Source organism: Crinia signifera, chromosome 6 (genome assembly GCF_055691185.1).
Source record: "Crinia signifera chromosome 6, ASM5569118v1, whole genome shotgun sequence".
NCBI lineage: Eukaryota > Metazoa > Chordata > Amphibia > Anura > Myobatrachidae > Crinia > Crinia signifera.
This window is the reverse complement of record NC_139222.1, coordinates 7,075,593-7,097,602: the sequence shown is the minus strand read 5'-3', so window position 1 is coordinate 7,097,602 and position 22,010 is coordinate 7,075,593. Positions and strand designations below refer to the sequence as shown.

The 22,010-nt window shown below is 49.5% G+C and overlaps 1 protein-coding gene across 1 annotated transcript in view; it reads right to left on the bottom strand.

The window, feature by feature from the left end:
• LOC146007361 (uncharacterized) overlaps positions 1-22,010 on the bottom strand; it is a 117,839-nt gene that overhangs the window by 5,781 nt on the left and 90,048 nt on the right. Inside the window, exon 5 of the mRNA XM_083145710.1 lies at positions 3,473-3,523. Within this exon, the coding sequence (XP_083001836.1) occupies positions 3,473-3,523 (51 nt within the window). The remainder of the gene's footprint in view (positions 1-3,472; positions 3,524-22,010) is intronic.

Genomic DNA, 22,010 nt, shown 5'->3' with positions numbered 1-22,010 from the left:
TACCCCACTCCCTGGGAGCACCTCCACAAGTTTATTATAATTTATACTTTATTACATTGATTGGAGTATGCCTTCTTACCCTCCGTCATTATAGCCCAGTGCCCTCGGCCTCTCCCTTCCCCCCTCCCCTCTTCTCTGTAACTTCTCTGATGTATAACAAGATCTGATTTGTGCGTAAAACATTTCCCAAACTCTAAACATGGATATAATTTATCACCCATAGGAGCTGTATTATGTGTATCAATATCTGAAGCACCTGGACATATATTATTAGAGGCATCAGATGTTATATTAGAACTGTGAAGTACTGGATGTATAGTTTGGAGATGAGCGGTTTCTCCTGGGGAACCCCGTGTGGTGACGATATCTTTAATGTCACAGTCAGGAGACAAAGGGACAAATTCCTCCACGGTATTCCTGCTGATGTGTCTGCCTGCAGGAAATAATGGAATGGAAATAAATAACTTATTTGATATTAAGTAGTAGAATTGAATGTCCCCAGTGTTTCATACAGATGTTTCCGCCAGCTCGCCATGGTGAAGGTTTTGGCGATCCACTTTTCTTCTGCGCTCCCATGCGCCGATGCACGCCATACAATATCCATGCAATACATATCGCCACCACTGGGTGACTAATGCTCCACCAATCTAGCGGCGGATTGATATACCGATGGAACTGCGCCATTCGCCAAGAGAGGGTCCCGCTTACTATACAGTATGTATGAGACACTCATGCGCCTCATTCCCGGGAACATCGCTACGGCTCCAACTGTACCGTACAATACAAGCAAATGCCCCATGTAGTGTCCCGGTCTAGGCAAATAATAACTGCCGCCTGCAGTTCACGTAGCGCGATGCTGAATATTGGGAACACAAAACTCATTCCCGGCAACCAGCATTACGGCTCTGGTAGATAACAAAGAGGAAAAGATGGTAACTGAATTGGTGCGCTAGGCAGCCCAGGCTCACTTCTATTACATGCAACACCTTGCATACAGTACCATAAACCAGACAGATAGGAATGTTCCGAGGCACCAAGGGATGTATCCATACGATTCTTTTCTCTGTGTATTCCCCTCAGAACACAATACCCAAAATGAAGAAAGAAAACAGAACCACAATAGTGAACCACAGTCTGTGATCTTTTTGAATTTTTTATCCTAACAGGTAGAGGATCAGGAGATCAAGTCCCGTACCGTTAATGTTGGTCTACATTAGGTAGACATATCAAGCGTGGGGGGGGGGGGGGGGGCGGGACATTTCCATCACTATAGGCACTCCAACTCAATGGGATAATTGCATGAAAAATAAAACGTGCAATAGTGTAATACAGTTTTATTATCAAGCACAAAATACAATAAAATGGAAAACTTTTGCAGTGCGACTCTCACCAAAAAGGTGAGAATTCTCTTAACTTGACAATGTTGTGACGTATAATTGGTAATAAATCACCATTTCCATTTTTCATTGTCGTTCTTCTCATTATTTCCATTATTATCCTTTTTCAGGGACAATAGGGATTCATATTTTAATATTTTTTATATATTTTTTTAGATGGATATGCAATATGGATAAAACCCGGTTCTTCAAATCCATTATCCATGACTTCCGGGAGAGAGATAGATGGATTGCAAATAAAAGAGCCTCCTGTGATACGCGGACCAGGATCTGCCGTGGTCCGGAAGCCCGGCACCCTGTGACATGCAAGCCGAGCCCCGAATCCGGAAGTTTATTAGAGGTGGAACGCAAAGTGTCACTTCCGCCGGCCGGGACTGGGTTCTGCCGCGATCCGGAAGTCCGGCACCCTGTGACACGCAAGCCGAGCACCGAATCCGGACGTTTATTAGAGGTGGAACGCAAAGTGTCACTTCCGCCGGCCAGGACTGGGTTCTGCCGCGATCCGGAAGCCCGGCACCCTTTGAAACGCAAGCTGAGCCCCAAAACCGGAAGTTTACTAGCGGAGCTACGCAAAGCGTCACTTCCGCCGGCCGGGACCGGAAGTATGATCAGCGGAAGCCGCGAGTTACAGGTGGACAAGATTACAAGTGCCAAAGTAAAGCAAACTGGGGATTAAAAGTCTGGAATATGAAAGGAGGTTGATAGGAGATTAGCGGTTAGGTAATTCCATGTCTGGTATTAGCTTCTTCAGGTCATTTGGTTCAGAGCCGGCCTTAGGCATAGGCAAACTAGGCAGTTGGGACCTAGTGGGGCGGCGCGGCGGTGGAGGGAGCAGGGGGAGGCTGGGGACGCTGCGGGGGACACAGGCGGCATAGAGCCAGGCAGGGGGAGCCGGGAGCTGTCAGTACTGAATAAAAAAAAAAAGCCCATACAATGAATGGGCGGCCTGTGATTGGCTGAGCGCTCTCTCAGCCAGTCAGCAATTGGCTGAGAGAGCGCTCAGCCAATCACAGGCTGCCCATTCATTGTATAGGCTTTTTTTTCTAGCACTGACAGCTCCCGGCTCCCTCTGCCCGGCTCTATGCCGCCTGTGTCCCACGCAGCGTCCCCAGCCCCCCCTGCTCCCACCAGCAGCCCTGCTCTGTAGGCCCCCCCCCCCTGCTCCCCGGGTTTTTTACATGTGATAAATCGAGACGATTTATCACATGTAAAAAATGGCACATCAAGTGCCAATCTAATCAAGCTCCCCGGGGAGCAGCCGGGGAAGCTCAGGGACAAGTCGGGGGCGACTTGTCCTAAGGACAAGTCGCCCTAGTGTATGGGGGCCTTAAGATTCTAGATTTATATTATTTGGACTTCTTATCTTATTTGCTATTTTCACCCTTATCTGTACTTGAACCTTGCTGTAACAATTGAAAATTTCTCCATTGTGAGACGAATAAAGGAATTCTATCTATCTAAATTACCCAGGCCAAAGTCTGAAGGGCCTAGTGGAGGCCCCGGGCCTCCTCCCCTTAAGTGACAGCAGCAGCTCTTCTCCTCTGCCCAGCACACACTGCTTTGTGCTGGGTTGCAGTGTGGCCATGGAGGTGCTTAAAATACAGTATTTTTTCAGGATTTTTTTCTAAGGGTATAATGTGAATAATGTGAGGAGTAATGTACATAAGGTAAAGTGGTACTACTGTGTGATGTAACGTGAATAAGGGACACCATCACATGATATAATGTGAATAAAGTTGCACTACTGTGTGGCATAATTTGAATTGGGGGTACTATTGTGTGGCCATGCCCCTTCCCAGCAAGAACACACCCCTGTTTGGGCTGCGCACCGAATGTGTGTGCTGTTTCTATTTAAAATATTGCGGCTAGGAGCACCAAAATGATGACTGCTATGATGAGGGTTGATGGTGCTGGAAAAGGGGAGCAGGGTCAGAGGCGGAACTAGTGGCGGTGCTAGGGGGCACCAGCCAAAATCTTGCCTAGGGCGTCATTTAGGCTAAGGCCGGCTCTGATTTGGTTGGGGTGGTATAAATATGGGGATGGGAGCCTATGCCCCCTATGCTTGATAGGTCTACCGAATGTAGACCAACATTAACGGTACGGGACTTGATCTCCTGATCCTCTACCTGTTAGGATAAAAAATTCAAAAAGATCACAGACTGTGGTTCACTATTGTGGTTCTGTTTTCTTTCTTCATTTTGGGTATTGTGCTCTGAGGGGAATACAAAGCATTATCGCTCTGTCTTGCTAGAAACTAGTGTTCGATTACAGTGTAAAATGTGTATTATTTTTAAATTTGTTAATTGAAACATGAAAGCTACATTTAATAAAACTAGGCACGCACACGCCAAATAGAAGTATTTTTGTGCGTCTCCACGTGCAAGAACCACACAGCATGCTGTGCAATATTTAGTACTGTACTATGCATTACGCACAGTGTCTGTATAGCGCTTTCCCCACAGCCAGACCGACTGAATCAGCCTCTTCCATTGCATTCTCTGTGAATAGTCTCCCAGGGAAGGGGGAAGGGAGGCGGAGGTTGGGGTGGGCTGAGTACGGTACCTTTACACTAACCCACAATGGGAGTGTCTAAAACGCTGCAGCTCGAACTGCGCTACAGCTGCCTCTGAACGGGAGCACTCCCTACATACACATCACCAAGTGGCGCAGGCTAGTGGATAACTGCGCAGCTATACACACTGGAAACCTGTGCTCCATTACTGTATCAAATTTGTATTATTATTTTTAATTGAAATATTTATGAAAGTTAAATTGAATAGAACTAGACAAACATAAAACCTGTTTGTATAAAAGTCTTTTTGTGCGACTCCAAGCGTAAAAACCACAGAGTAGGCCGCCTGACGGTTAGTACGCGGCATTATGCACCACGTATAATAATAAATTAAAATCAGCTTAAATTCTCATGTTTCGGTGGTCCAATCGGCTCAGAACTGGATTCTTACGGAAGGGGAGACATTTAGCTACAAGAGGATATGAACCCCAAGTTTCCGAGACCCCCAAAAGTCTAACTGCAAGTGTCAGAAACCATGGAGGGTCTGAATTAACGGGTCCATTCTAGTCTATGGGGAAAGATGTGTCCACTTTGCATCCAGATATCTCCGGTTCTATGTGTCCTAGAGACCTGAGACTAGTACCATATGAAAGAGGAGAATCTTGGCTTTCAAAGCAGACTGACTGGTTTACATGACATCAGGAAGGGAGGTGGCAAGCAACCATAGGTAGGGTCCCCTCCAATTGTCCGCCTAGCTTGCAGGGGTTTCTGGCTTCCTCTGCAGCCAGGGAGCCACCACTGGAATGCGGGGAGGTGACAGTGAGGAATCCTGCTCTCTAGTATGTCCGCTCCTGCCAGGTGCTCAGCTCCCTGTTTCACAGCAGGTGCTCCCAAACCTGGGCAGCGGTGCGGGTAGGGGACAGGAGCTGCAGGTTGATCACTGGACTTGGAGGCAATTAACAGTATACAAATTGGCTTTGTTCACTATGAATAGAGCAGTCTCCCAGGGGAGGGGGAGGGGGAGGGGAGAGGAGGGAATGACCAGTCAGTATTAATCTCTATTTTTGCTACAGTAAACTGCTCTTTGCACAAAGAAGGAGGTTGGCATGAATGCAAAAGAAGGGCCAATACAACAGTTACCCAGTGTGGCTGGGGAAGGCGCTACGGTATACTGCACAGTACTGTACTATACATTATAGCAGAGAAAGCATGAGCCCTGCTCAGCACATGCAGTCAGTGTGGCTGGGGGAAGGCGCTACGGTATACTGCATAGTACTGTACTATACATTATAGCAGAGAAAGCATGAGCCCTGCTCAGCACATGCAGTCAGTGTGGCTGGGGAAGGTGCTACGGTATACTGCATAGTACTGTACTATACATTCTAGTAGAGAAAGCATGGGCCCTGCTCAGCACATGGTCAGTGTGGCTGGGGGAAGGTGCTACGGTATACTGCACAGTACTGTACTATACGTTATAGCAGAGAAAGCATGGGCACTGCTCAGCACATGCAGTCAGTGTGGCTGGGAGAAGGCGCTTCGGTATACTGCACAGTACTGTACTATACATTATAGCAGAGAAAGCATGGGCCCTGCTCAGCACATGCAGTCAGTGTGGCTGGGGGAAGGCGCTACGGTATACTGCATAGTACTGTACTATACATTCTAGTAGAGAAAGCATGGGCCCTGCTCAGCAAATGCAGTCAGTGGTGCTGGGGGAAGGCGCTGCGGTATACTGCACAGTACTGTACATTATAGCAGAGAAAGCATGGGCACTGCTCAGCACATGCAGTCAGTGTGGCTGGGGGAAGGTGCTACGGTATACTGCACAGTACTGTACTATACATTATAGTATAGAAAGCATGGGCCCTGCTCAGCACATGCAGTCAGTGTGGCTGGGAGAAGGTGCTACGGTATACTGCACAGTACTGTACTATACATTATAGCAGAAAAAGCATGGGCATTGCTCAGCACATGCAGTCAGTGTGGCTGGGGAAAGGTGCTACGGTATACTGCACAGTACTGTACTATACATTATAGTATAGAAAGCATGGGCCCTGCTCAGCACATGCAGTCAGTGTGGCTGGGGGAAGGTGCTACGGTATACTGCACAGTACTGTACTATACATTATAGCAGAGAAAGCATGGGCACTGCTCAGCACATGCAGTCAGTGTGGCTGGGGGAAGGCGCTACGGTATACTGCACAGTACTGTACTACACATTATAGCAGAGAAAGCATGGGCACTGCTCAGCACATGCAGTCAGTGTAGCTGGGGCAAGGCGCTACGGTATACTGCACAGTACTGTACTATACATTATAGCAGAGAAAGCATGGGCCCTGCTCAGCAAATGCAGTCAGTGTGGCTGGGGGAAGGCGCTACAGTATACTGCACAGTACTGTACTATACATTATAGCAGAGAAAGCATGGGCCCTGCTCAGCTCATGCAGTCAGTGTGGCTGGGGGAAGGCGCTACGGTATACTGCACAGTACTGTACTATACATTATAGCAGAGAAAGCATGAGACCTGCTCAGCACATGCAGTCAGTGTGGCTGGGGGAAGGTGCTACGGTATACTGCACAGTACTGTACTATACATTATAGTATAGAAAGCATGGGCCCTGCTCAGCACATGCAGTCAGTGTGGCTGGGGGAAGGCGCTACGGTATACTGCACAGTACTGTACTATACATTATAGCGGAGAAAGCATGAGCACTGCTCAGCACGTGCAGTCAGTGTGGCTGGGGGAAGGCGCTACGATATACTGCACAGTACTGTACTGCACATTATAGCAGAGACAGCATGAGCATTGCTCAGCACATGCAGTCAGTGTGGCTGGGGGAAGGTGCTACGGTATACTGCACAGTACTGTACTATACATTATAGCACAGAAAGCATGGGCCCTGCTCAGCACGTGCAGTCAGTGTGGCTGGGGGAAAGCGCTACAGTATACTGCACAGTACTGTACTATACATTATAGCAGAGAAAGCATTGGCCCTGCTCAGCTCATGCAGTCAGTGTGGCTGGGGGAAGGTGCTACGGTATACTGCACAGTACTGTACTATACATTATAGCAGAGAAAGCATGAGACCTGCTCAGCACATGCAGTCAGTGTGGCTGGGGGAAGGCGCTACGGTATACTGCACAGTACTGCACTATACATTATAGCAGAGAAAGCATGGGCACTGCTCAGCACATGCAGTCAGTGTGGCTGGGGAAAGGCGCTACGGTATACTGCACAGTACTGCACTATACATTATAGCAGAGAAAGCATGGGCCCTGCTCAGCACATGCAGTCAGTGTGGCTGGGGAAAGGCGCTACGGTATACTGCACAGTACTGTACTATACATTATAGCAGAGAAAGCATGGGCACTGCTCAGCACATGCAGTCAGTGTGGCTGGGGGATAGGTGCTACGGTAAACTGCACAGTACTGTACTATACATTATAGCAGAGAAAGCATGAGCCCTGCTCAGCGCATGCAGTCAGTGTGGCTGGGGGAAGGCGCTACGGTATACTGCACAGTACTGTACTATACATTATAGCAGAGAAAGCATGGGCACTGCTCAGCTCATACAGTAAGTGTGGCTGGGGGAAGGCGCTACGGTATACTGCACAGTACTGTACTATACATTATAGCAGAGAAAGCATGAGCATTGCTCAGCACATGCAGTCAGTCTGGCTGGGGGAAGGCGCTACGGTATACTGCACAGTACTGTACTATACATTATAGCAGAGAAAGCATGGGCACTGCTCAGCACATGCAGTCAGTGTGGCTGGGGGAAGGCGCTACAGTATACTGCACAGTACTGTACTATACATTATAGCAGAGAAAGCATGGGCCCTGCTCAGCACATGCAGTCAGTGTGGCTGGGGAAAGGCGCTACGGTATACTGCACAGTACTGTACTATACATTATAGCAGAGAAAGCATGAGACCTGCTCAGCACATGCAGTCAGTGTGGCTGGGGGAAGGTGCTACGGTATACTGCACAGTACTGTACTATACATTATAGTATAGAAAGCATGGGCCCTGCTCAGCACATGCAGTCAGTGTGGCTGGGGGAAGGCGCTACGGTATACTGCACAGTACTGTACTATACATTATAGCGGAGAAAGCATGAGCACTGCTCAGCACGTGCAGTCAGTGTGGCTGGGGGAAGGCGCTACGGTATACTGCACAGTACTGTACTGCACATTATAGCAGAGACAGCATGAGCATTGCTCAGCACATGCAGTCAGTGTGGCTGGGGGAAGGTGCTACGGTATACTGCACAGTACTGTACTATACATTATAGCACAGAAAGCATGGGCCCTGCTCAGCACGTGCAGTCAGTGTGGCTGGGGGAAAGCGCTACAGTATACTGCACAGTACTGTACTATACATTATAGCAGAGAAAGCATGGGCCCTGCTCAGCTCATGCAGTCAGTGTGGCTGATGGAAGGTGCTACGGTATACTGCACAGTACTGTACTATACATTATAGCAGAGAAAGCGTGAGACCTGCTCAGCACATGCAGTCAGTGTGGCTGGGGGAAGGCGCTACGGTATACTGCACAGTACTGTACTATACATTATAGCAGAGAAAGCATGGGCACTGCTCAGCACATGCAGTCAGTGTGGCTGGGGAAAGGCGCTACGGTATACTGCAGAGTACTGCACTATACATTATAGCAGAGAAAGCATGGGCCCTGCTCAGAACATGCAGTCAGTGTGGCTGGGGAAAGGCGCTACGGTATACTGCACAGTACTGTACTATACATTATAGCAGAGAAAGCATGGGCACTGCTCAGCACATGCAGTCAGTGTGGCTGGGGGATAGGTGCTACGGTAAACTGCACAGTACTGTACTATACATTATAGCAGAGAAAGCATGAGCCCTGCTCAGCGCATGCAGTCAGTGTGGCTGGGGGAAGGCGCTACGGTATACTGCACAGTACTGTACTATACATTATAGCAGAGAAAGCATGGGCACTGCTCAGCTCATACAGTAAGTGTGGCTGGGGGAAGGCGCTACGGTATACTGCACAGTACTGTACTATACATTATAGCAGAGAAAGCATGAGCATTGCTCAGCACATGCAGTCAGTCTGGCTGGGGGAAGGCGCTACGGTATACTGCACAGTACTGTACTATACATTATAGCAGAGAAAGCATGGGCACTGCTCAGCACATGCAGTCAGTGTGGCTGGGGGAAGGCGCTACAGTATACTGCACAGTACTGTACTATACATTATAGCAGAGAAAGCATGGGCCCTGCTCAGCACATGCAGTCAGTGTGGCTGGGGAAAGGCGCTACGGTATACTGCACAGTACTGTACTATACATTATAGCAGAGAAAGCATGGGCACTGCTCAGCTCATACAGTAAGTGTGGCTGGGGGAAGGCGCTACAGTATACTGCACAGTACTGTACTATACATTATAGCAGAGAAAGCATGAGCATTGCTCAGCACATGCAGTCAGTCTTGCTGGGGGAAGGCGCTACGGTATACTGCACAGTACTGTACTATACATTATAGCAGAGAAAGCATGGGCACTGCTCAGCACATGCAGTCAGTGTGGCTGGGGGAAGGCGCTACAGTATACTGCACAGTACTGTACTATACATTATAGCAGAGAAAGCATGAGCCCTGCTCAGCACATGCAGTCAGTGTGGCTGGGGGAAGGTGCTACGGTATACTGCACAGTACTGTACTATACATTATAGTAGAGGAAGCATGAGACCTGCTCAGCTCATGCAGTCAGTGTGGCTGGGGGAAGGCGCTACGGTATACTGCACAGTACTGTAATATACATTATAGTAGAGGAAGCATGAGACCTGCTCAGCTCATGCAGTCAGTGTGGCTGGGGGAAGGTGCTACGGTATACTGCACAGTACTGTACTATACATTATAGTAGAGGAAGCATGAGACCTGCTCAGCGCATGCAGTCAGTGTGGCTGGGGGATAGGTGCTACGGTAAACTGCACAGTACTGTACTATACATTATAGCAGAGAAAGCATGGCCACTGCTCAGCACATGCAGTCAGTGTGGCTGTGGAAAGGCGCTACGGTATACTGCACAGTACTGCACTATACATTATAGCAGAGAAAGCATGGGCCCTGCTCAGCACATGCAGTCAGTGTGGCTGGGGAAAGGCGCTACGGTATACTGCACAGTACTGTACTATACATTATAGCAGAGAAAGCATGGGCACTGCTCAGCTCATACAGTAAGTGTGGCTGGGGGAAGGCGCTACGGTATACTGCACAGTACTGTACTATACATTAAAGCAGAGAAAGCATGAGCATTGCTCAGCACATGCAGTCAGTCTGGCTGGGGGAAGGCGCTACGGTATACTGCACAGTACTGTACTATACATTATAGCAGAGAAAGCATGGGCACTGCTCAGCACATGCAGTCAGTGTGGCTGGGGGAAGGCGCTACAGTATACTGCACAGTACTGTACTATACATTATAGCAGAGAAAGCATGGGCCCTGCTCAGCAAATGCAGTCAGTGTGGCTGGGGGAAGGCGCTACAGTATACTGCACAGTACTGTACTATACATTATAGCAGAGAAAGCATGAGCACTGCTCAGCACATGCAGTCAGTGTGGCTGGGGGAAGGTGCTACGGTATACTGCACAGTACTGTACTATACATTATAGTAGAGAAAGCATGAGCCCTGCTCAGCACATGCAGTCAGTGTGGCTGGGGGAAGGCGCTACGGTATACTGCACAGTACTGTAATATACATTATAGTAGAGGAAGCATGAGACCTGCTCAGCTCATGCAGTCAGTGTGGCTGGGGGAAGGCGCTACGGTATACTGCACAGTACTGTAATATACATTATAGTAGAGGAAGCATGAGACCTGCTCAGCTCATGCAGTCAGTGTGGCTGGGGGAAGGTGCTACGGTATACTGCACAGTACTGTACTATACATTATAGTAGAGGAAACATGAGACCTGCTCAGCGCATGCAGTCAGTGTGGCTGGGGGATAGGTGCTACAGTAAACTGCACAGTACTGTACTATACATTATAGCAGAGAAAGCATGGCCACTGCTCAGCACATGCAGTCAGTGTGGCTGTGGAAAGGCGCTACGGTATACTGCACAGTACTGCACTATACATTATAGCAGAGAAAGCATGGGCCCTGCTCAGCACATGCAGTCAGTGTGGCTGGGGAAAGGCGCTACGGTATACTGCACAGTACTGTACTATACATTATAACAGAGAAAGCATGGGCACTGCTCAGCTCATACAGTAAGTGTGGCTGGGGGAAGGCGCTACGGTATACTGCACAGTACTGTACTATACATTATAGCAGAGAAAGCATGAGCATTGCTCAGCACATGCAGTCAGTCTGGCTGGGGGAAGGCGCTACGGTATACTGCACAGTACTGTACTATACATTATAGCAGAAAAAAGCATGGGCACTGCTCAGCACATGCAGTCAGTGTGGCTGGGGGAAGGCGCTACAGTATACTGCACAGTACTGTACTATACATTATAGCAGAGAAAGCATGGGCCCTGCTCAGCAAATGCAGTCAGTGTGGCTGGGGGAAGGCGCTACAGTATACTGCACAGTACTGTACTATACATTATAGCAGAGAAAGCATGAGCACTGCTCAGCACATGCAGTCAGTGTGGCTGGGGGAAGGTGCTACGGTATACTGCACAGTACTGTACTATACATTATAGTAGAGAAAGCATGAGCCCTGCTCAGCACATGCAGTCAGTGTGGCTGGGGGAAGGCGCTACGGTATACTGCACAGTACTGTACTATACATTATAGCAGAGAAAGCATGGGCCCTGCTCAGCTCATGCAGTCAGTGTGGCTGGGGGAAGGCGCTACGGTATACTGCACAGTACTGTACTATACATTATAGTAGAGGAAGCATGAGACCTGCTCAGCACATGCAGTCAGTGTGTCTGGGGGAAGGCGCTACGGTATACTGCACAGTACTGTACTATACATTATAGCAGAGAAAGCATGGGCCCTGCTCAGCTCATGCAGTCAGTGTGGCTGGGGGAAGGTGCTACGGTATACTGCACAGTACTGTACTATACATTATAGCAGAGAAAGCATGGGCCCTGCTCAGCACATGCAGTCAGTGTGGCTGGGGGAAGGCGCTACAGTATACTGCACAGTACTGTACTATACATTATAGCAGAGAAAGCATGGGCCCTGCTCAGCACATGCAGTCAGTGTGGCTGGGGAAAGGCGCTACGGTATACTGCACAGTACTGTACTATACATTATAGCAGAGAAAGCATGGGCCCTGCTCAGCACATGCAGTCAGTGTGGCTGGGGGAAGGCGCTACAGTATACTGCACAGTACTGTACTATACATTATAGCAGAGAAAGCATGGGCCCTGCTCAGCACATGCAGTCAGTGTGGCTGGGGGAAGGTGCTACGGTATACTGCACAGTACTGTACTATACATTATAGCAGAGAAAGCATGAGCACTGCTCAGCACATGCAGTCAGTGTGGTTGGGGGAAGGCGCTACGGTATACTGCACAGTACTGTACTATACATTATAGTATAGAAAGCATGGGCCCTGCTCAGCTCATGCAGTCAGTGTGGCTGGGGGAAGGCGCTACGGTATACTGCACAGTACTGTACTATACATTATAGCAGAGAAAGCATGAGCCCTGCTCAGCACATGCAGTCAGTGTGGCTGGGGGAAGGCGCTGCGGTATACTGCACAGTACTGTACTACACATTATAGCAGAGAAAGCATGAGCATTGCTCAGCACATGCAGTCAGTGTGGCTGGGGGAAGGCACTACGGTATACTGCACAGTACTGTACTATACATTATAGCAGAGAAAGCATGAGACCTGCTCAGCATGTGCAGTCAGTGTGGCTGGGGGAAGGTGCTTCGGTATACTGCACAGTACTGTACTGTACATTATAGCAGAGAAAGCATGGGCCCTGCTCAGCACATGCAGTCAGTGTGGCTGGGGGAAGGCACTACGGTATACTGCACAGTACTGTACTATACATTATAGCAGAGAAAGCATGAGACCTGCTCAGCACATGCAGTCAGTGTGGCTGGGGGAAGGCGCTACGGTATACTGCACAGTACTGTACTATACATTATAGCAGAGAAAGCATGAGCCCTGCTCAGCACATGCAGTCAGTGTGGCTGGGGGAAGGCGCTGCGGTATACTGCACAGTACTGTACTATACATTATAGCAGAGAAAGCATGGGCACTGCTCAGCACATGGTCAGTGTGGCTGGGGGAAGGTGCTACGGTATACTGCACAGTACTGTACTATACATTATAGCAGAGAAAGCATGGGCCCTGCTCAGCTCATGCAGTCAGTGTGGCTGGGGGAAGGCGCTACAGTATACTGCACAGTACTGTACTATACATTATAGCAGAGAAAGCATGGGCCCTGCTCAGCTCATGCAGTCAGTGTGGCTGGGTTAAGGTGCTACGGTATACTGCACAGTATTGTACTATACATTATAGCAGAGAAAGCATGGGCACTGCTCAGCACATGCAGTCAGTGTGGCTGGGGGAAGGTGCTACGGTATACTGCACAGTACTGTACTATACATTATAGCGGAGAAAGCATGAGCCCTGCTCAGCACATGCAGTCAGTGTGGCTGGGGGAAGGCGCTACGGTATACTGCACAGTACTGTACTATACATTATAGCAGAGAAAGCATGGGCACTGCTCAGCACATGCAGTCAGTGTGGCTGGGGGAAGGTGCTACGGTATACGGCACAGTACTGTACTATACATTATAGCGGAGAAAGCATGGGCCGTGCTCAGCACATGCAGTCAGTGGCGCTGGGGGAAGGTGCTACGATATACTGCACAGTACTGTACTATACATTATAGCATAGAAAGCATGGGCCCTGCTCAGCACATGCAGTCAGTGTGGCTGGTTGAAGGTGCTACGGTATACTGCACAGTACTGTACTATACATTATAGCAGAGAAAGCATGGGCCCTGCTCAGCACATGCAGTCAGTGTGGCTGGGGGAAGGTGCTACGGTACACTGCAAAGTACTGTACTATACATTATAGCAGAGAAAGCATGGGCCCTGCTCAGCACATGCAGTCAGTGTGGCTAGGGGAAGGCACTACGGTATACTGCACAGTACTGTACTATACATTATAGCAGAGAAAGCATGGGCCCTGCTCAGCACATGCAGTCAGTGTGGCTGGGGGAAGGCACTACGGTATACTGCACAGTACTGTACTATACATTATAGCAGAGAAAGCATGAGACCTGCTCAGCACATGCAGTCAGTGTGGCTGGGGGAAGGCCCTACGGTATACTGCACAGTACTGTACTATACATTATAGCAGAGAAAGCATGGGCCCTGCTCAGCACATGCAGTCAGTGTGGCTGGGGGAAGGTGCTACGGTATACTGCACAATACTGTACTATACATTATAGCAGAGAAAGCATGGGCACTGCTCAGCACATGCAGTCAGTGTGGCTGGGGAAAGGCGCTACGGTATACTGCACAGTACTGTACTATACATTATAGCAGAGAAAGCATGGGCACTGCTCAGCACATGCAGTCAGTGTGGCTGGGGAAAGGCTCTACGGTATACTGCACAGTACTGCACTATACATTATAGCAGAGAAAGCATGGGCCCTGCTCAGCACATGCAGTCAGTGTGGCTGGGGAAAGGCGCTACGGTATACTGCACAGTACTGTACTATACATTATAGTAGAGGAAGCATGAGACCTGCTCAGCTCATGCAGTCAGTATGGCTGGGGGAAGGCGCTACGGTATACTGCACTGTACTATACATTATAGCAGAGAAAGCATGGGCACTGCTCAGCACATGCAGTCAGTGTGGCTGGGGAAAGGCGCTACAGTATACTGCACAGTACTGTACTATACATTATAGCAGAGAAAGCATGGGCACTGCTCAGCACATGCAGTCAGTGTGGCTGGGGAAAGGCGCTACGGTATACTGCACAGTACTGTACTATACATTATAGCAGAGAAAGCATGGGCACTGCTCAGCACATGCAGTCAGTGTGGCTGGGGGAAGGTGCTACGGTATACTGCACAGTACTATACTATACATTATAGCAGAGAAAGCATAAGACCTGCTCAGCACATGCAGTCAGTGTGGCTGGGGGAAGGCGCTACGGTATACTGCACAGTACTGTACTATACATTATAGCAGAGAAAGCATGGGCACTGCTCAGCACACGCAGTCAGTGTGGCTGGGGAAAGGCGCTACGGTATACTGCACAGTACTGTACTATACATTATAGCAGAGAAAGCATGGGCACTGCTCAGCTCATGCAGTCAGTGTGGCTGGGGGAAGGCGCTACGGTATACTGCACAGTACTGTACTATACATTATAGTAGAGGAAGCATGAGACCTGCTCAGCACATGCAGTCAGTGTGGCTGGGGGAAGGTGCTACGGTATACTGCACAGTACTGTACTATACATTATAGCAGAGAAAGCATGGGCCCTGCTCAGCACATGCAGTCAGTGTGGCTGGGGGAAGGCGCTACAGTATACTGCAAAGTACTGTACTATACATTATAGCAGAGAAAGCATGAGACCTGCTCAGCTCATGCAGTCAGTGTGGCTGGGGGAAGGCGCTACGGTATACTGCACAGTACTATACTATACATTATAGCAGAGAAAGCATGAGACCTGCTCAGCACATGCAGTCAGTGTGGCTGGGGGAAGGCGCTACGGTATACTGCACAGTACTGTACTATACATTATAGCAGAGAAAGCATGGGCACTGCTCAGCACATGCAGTCAGTGTGGCTGGGGAAAGGCGCAACGGTATACTGCACAGTACTGTACTATACATTATAGCAGAGAAAGCATGGGCACTGCTCAGCTCATGCAGTCAGTGTGGCTGGGGGAAGGCGCTACGGTATACTGCACAGTACTGTACTATACATTATAGTAGAGGAAGCATGAGACCTGCTCAGCACATGCAGTCAGTGTGGCTGGGGGAAGGTGCTACGGTATACTGCACAGTACTGTACTATACATTATAGCAGAGAAAGCATGAGACCTGCTCAGCACATGCAGTCAGTGTGGCTGGGGGAAGGCGCTACGGTATACTGCACAGTACTGTACTATACATTATAGCAGAGAAAGCATGGGCCCTGCTCAGCACATGCAGTCAGTGTAGCTGGGGGAAGGCGCTGTGGTATACTGCACAGTACTGTACTATACATTATAGCAGAGAAAGCATGGGCCCTGCTCAGCACATGCAGTCAGTGTGGCTGGGGGAAGGCGCTACAGTATACTGCAAAGTACTGTACTATACATTATAGCAGAGAAAGCATGGGCCCTGCTCAGCTCATGCAGTCAGTATGGCTGGGGGAAGGCGCTACGGTATACTGCACAGTACTATACTATACATTATAGCAGAGAAAGCATGAGACCTGCTCAGCACATGCAGTCAGTGTGGCTGGGGGAAGGTGCTACGGTATACTGCACAGTACTGTACTATACATTATAGCAGAGAAAGCATGGGCACTGCTCAGCACATGCAGTCAGTGTGGCTGGCGAAAGGCGCTACGGTATACTGCACAGTACTGTACTATACATTATAGCAGAGAAAGCATGGGCACTGCTCAGCACATGGTCAGTGTGGCTGGGGGAAGGCACTACGGTATACTGCACAGTATTGTACTATACATTATAGCAGAGAACACAGGAGAACTGCTCAGCACATGCAGTCAGTGTGGCTGGGGGAAGGTGCTACGGTATACTGCACAGTACTGTACTATACATTATAGCAGAGAAAGCATGTGCCCTGCTCAGCTCATGCAGTCAGTGTGGCTGGGGGAAGGCGCTACAGTATACTGCACAGTACTGTACTATACATTATAGCGGAGAAAGCATGGGCCGTGCTCAGCACCTGCAGTCAGTGGCGCTGGGGGAAGGTGCTACGATATACTGCACAGTACTGTACTATACATTATAGCAGAGAAAGCATGGGCCCTGCTCAGCACATGCAGTCAGTGTGGCTGGGGGAAGGTGCTACGGTATACTGCACAGTACTGTACTATACATTATAGCAGAGAAAGCATGGGCCCTGCTCAGCACATGCAGTCAGTGTGGCTGGGGGAAGGTGCTACGGTATACTGCAAAGTACTGTACTATACATTATAGCAGAGAAAGCATGGGCCCTGCTCAGCTCATGCAGTCAGTATGGCTGGGGGAAGGCGCTACGGTATACTGCACAGTACTGTACTATACATTATAGCAGAGAAAGCATGGGCCCTGCTCAGCTCATGCAGTCAGTGTGGCTGGGGGAAGGCACTACGGTATACTGCACAGTACTGTACTATACATTATAGCAGAGAAAGCATGAGACCTGCTCAGCACATGCAGTCAGTGTGGCTGGGGGAAGGCACTACGGTATACTGCACAGTACTGTACTATACATTATAGCAGAGAAAGCATGGGCCCTGCTCAGCTCATGCAGTCAGTGTGGCTGGGGGAAGGTGCTACGGTATACTGCACAGTACTGTACATTATAGCAGAGAAAGCATGGGCACTGCTCAGCTCATGCAGTCAGTGTGGCTGGGGGAAGGCACTACGGTATACTGCACAGTACTGTACTATACATTATAGTAGAGGAAGCATGAGACCTGCTCAGCACATGCAGTCAGTGTGGCTGGGGGAAGGCGCTACAGTATACTGCACAGTACTGTACTATACATTATAGCGGAGAAAGCATGGGCCGTGCTCAGCACCTGCAGTCAGTGGCGCTGGGGGAAGGTGCTACGATATACTGCACAGTACTGTACTATACATTATAGCAGAGAAAGCATGGGCCCTGCTCAGCACATGCAGTCAGTGTGGCTGGGGGAAGGTGCTACGGTATACTGCACAGTACTGTACTATACATTATAGCAGAGAAAGCATGGGCCCTGCTCAGCACATGCAGTCAGTGTGGCTGGGGGAAGGTGCTACGGTATACTGCAAAGTACTGTACTATACATTATAGCAGAGAAAGCATGGGCCCTGCTCAGCTCATGCAGTCAGTATGGCTGGGGGAAGGCGCTACGGTATACTGCACAGTACTGTACTATACATTATAGCAGAGAAAGCATGGGCCCTGCTCAGCTCATGCAGTCAGTGTGGCTGGGGGAAGGCACTACGGTATACTGCACAGTACTGTACTATACATTATAGCAGAGAAAGCATGAGACCTGCTCAGCACATGCAGTCAGTGTGGCTGGGGGAAGGCGCTACGGTATACTGCACAGTACTGTACTATACATTATAGCAGAGAAAGCATGGGCCCTGCTCAGCTCATGCAGTCAGTGTGGCTGGGGGAAGGTGCTACGGTATACTGCACAGTACTGTACATTATAGCAGAGAAAGCATGGGCACTGCTCAGCTCATGCAGTCAGTGTGGCTGGGGGAAGGCACTACGGTATACTGCACAGTACTGTACTATACATTATAGTAGAGGAAGCATGAGACCTGCTCAGCACATGCAGTCAGTGTGGCTGGGGGAAGGTGCTACGGTATACTGCACAGTACTGTACTATACATTATAGCAGAGAAAGCATGAGACCTGCTCAGCACATGCAGTCAGTGTGGCTGGGGGAAGGCGCTACGGTATACTGCACAGTACTGTACTATACATTATAGCAGAGAAAGCATGGGCCCTGCTCAGCACATGCAGTCAGTGTAGCTGGGGGAAGGCGCTGTGGTATACTGCACAGTACTGTACTATACATTATAGCAGAGAAAGCATGGGCCCTGCTCAGCACATGCAGTCAGTGTGGCTGGGGGAAGGCGCTACAGTATACTGCAAAGTACTGTACTATACATTATAGCAGAGAAAGCATGGGCCCTGCTCAGCACATGCAGTCAGTGTGGCTGGCGAAAGGCGCTACGGTATACTGCACAGTACTGTACTATACATTATAGCAGAGAAAGCATGGGCACTGCTCAGCACATGGTCAGTGTGGCTGGGGGAAGGCACTACGGTATACTGCACAGTATTGTACTATACATTATAGCAGAGAACACAGGAGAACTGCTCAGCACATGCAGTCAGTGTGGCTGGGGGAAGGTGCTACGGTATACTGCACAGTACTGTACTATACATTATAGCAGAGAAAGCATGTGCCCTGCTCAGCTCATGCAGTCAGTATGGCTGGGGGAAGGCGCTACGGTATACTGCACAGTACTATACTATACATTATAGCAGAGAAAGCATGAGACCTGCTCAGCACATGCAGTCAGTGTGGCTGGGGGAAGGCGCTACGGTATACTGCACAGTACTGTACTATACATTATAGCAGAGAAAGCATGGGCACTGCTCAGCACATGCAGTCAGTGTGGCTGGCGAAAGGCGCTACGGTATACTGCACAGTACTGTACTATACATTATAGCAGAGAAAGCATGGGCACTGCTCAGCACATGGTCAGTGTGGCTGGGGGAAGGCACTACGGTATACTGCACAGTATTGTACTATACATTATAGCAGAGAACACAGGAGAACTGCTCAGCACATGCAGTCAGTGTGGCTGGGGGAAGGTGCTACGGTATACTGCACAGTACTGTACTATACATTATAGCAGAGAAAGCATGTGCCCTGCTCAGCTCATGCAGTCAGTGTGGCTGGGGGAAGGCGCTACAGTATACTGCACAGTACTGTACTATACATTATAGCGGAGAAAGCATGGGCCGTGCTCAGCACCTGCAGTCAGTGGCGCTGGGGGAAGGTGCTACGATATACTGCACAGTACTGTACTATACATTATAGCAGAGAAAGCATGGGCACTGCTCAGCACATGCAGTCAGTGTGGCTGGGGGAAGGCACTACGGTATACTGCACAGTACTGTACTATACATTATAGCAGAGAAAGCATGGGCCCTGCTCAGCTCATGCAGTCAGTGTGGCTGGGGGAAGGTGCTACGGTATACTGCACAGTACTGTACATTATAGCAAAGAAAGCATGGGCACTGCTCAGCTCATGCAGTCAGTGTGGCTGGGGGAAGGCACTACGGTATACTGCTCAGTACTGTACTATACATTATAGCAGAGAAAGCATGGGGACTGCTCAGCACATGCAGTCAGTGTGGATGGGGGAAGGCGCTACGGTATACTGCACAGTACTGTACTATACATTATAGCAGAGAAAGCATGGGCACTGCTCAGCACATGCAGTCAGTGTGGATGGGGGAAGGCGCTACGGTATACTGCACAGCACTGTACTATACATTATAGCAGAGAAAGCATGGGCCCTGCTCAGCACATGCAGTCAGTGTAGCTGGGGGAAGGTGCTACAGTATACTGCACAGTACTGTACTATACATTATAGCAGAGAAAGCATGGGCCCCGCTCAGCACATGCAGTCAGTGTGGCTGGGGGAAGGCGCTACAGTATACTGCACAGTACTATACTATACATTACAGCAGAGAAAGCATGAGACCTGCTCAGCACATGCAGTCAGTGTGGCTGGGGGAAGATGCTACGGTATACTGCACAGTACTGTACTATACATTATAGCAGAGAAAGCATGGGCACTGCTCAGCACATGCAGTCAGTGTGGCTGGGGGAAGGTGCTACGGTATACTGCACAGTACTGTACTATACATTATAGCAGAGAAAGCATGGGCACTGCTCAGCACATGCAGTCAGTGTGGCTGGGGGAAGGCGCTACGGTATACTGCACAGTACTGTACTATACATTATAGCAGAGAAAGCATGGGCACTGCTCAGCACATGCAGTCAGTGTGGCTGGGGGAAGGCGCTACGGTATACTGCACAGTACTGTACTATACATTATAGCAGAGAAAGCATGGGCCCTGCTCAGCACATGCAGTCAGTGTGGCTGGGGGAAGGCGCTAAGGTATACTGCACAGTACTGTACTATACATTATAGCAGAGAAAGCATGGGCCCTGCTCAGCACATGCAGTCAGTGTGGCTGGGGGAAGGCGCTACGGTATACTGCACAGTACTGTATATTATAGCAGAGAAAGCATGGGCCCTGCTCAGCTCATGCAGTCAGTATGGCTGGGGGAAGGCGCTACGGTATACTGCACAGTACTGTACTATACATTATAGCAGAGAAAGCATGGGCCCTGCTCAGCCCTTGCAGTCAGTGTGGCTGGGGGAAGGCACTACGGTATACTGCACAGTACTGTACTATACATTATAGCAGAGAAAGCATGAGACCTGCTCAGCACATGCAGTCAGTGTGGCTGGGGGAAGGCACTACGGTATACTGCACAGTACTGTACTATACATTATAGCAGAGAAAGCATGGGCCCTGCTCAGCTCATGCAGTCAGTGTGGCTGGGGGAAGGTGCTACGGTATACTGCACAGTACTGTACATTATAGCAGAGAAAGCATGGGCACTGCTCAGCTCATGCAGTCAGTGTGGCTGGGGGAAGGCACTACGGTATACTGCACAGTACTGTACTATACATTATAGCAGAGAAAGCATGGGCCCTGCTCAGCACATGCAGTCAGTGTGGCTGGGGGAAGGTGCTACGGTATACTGCTCAGTACTGTAATATACATTATAGCAGAGAAAGCATGGGCACTGCTCAGCACATGCAGTCAGTGTGGATGGGGGAAGGCGCTACGGTATACTGCACAGTACTGTACTATACATTATAGCAGAGAAAGCATGGGCACTGCTCAGCACATGCAGTCAGTGTGGATGGGGGAAGGCGCTACGGTATACTGCACAGCACTGTACTATACATTATAGCAGAGAAAGCATGGGCCCTGCTCAGCACATGCAGTCAGTGTAGCTGGGGGAAGGCGCTACGGTATACTGCACAGTACTGTATATTATAGCAGAGAAAGCATGGGCCCTGCTCAGCTCATGCAGTCAGTGTGACTGGGGGAAGGCGCTACGGTATACTGCACAGTACTGTACTATACATTATAGCAGAGAACACAGGAGCACTGCTCAGCACATGCAGTCAGTGTGGCTGGGGGAAGGTGCTACGGTATACTGCACAGTACTGTACTATACATTATAGCACAGAAAGCATGAGCCCTGCTCAGCACATGCAGTCAGTGTGGCTGAGGGAAGGCGCTACGGTATACTACACAGTACTGTACTATACATTATAGCAGAGAAAGCATGGGCATTGCTCAGCAC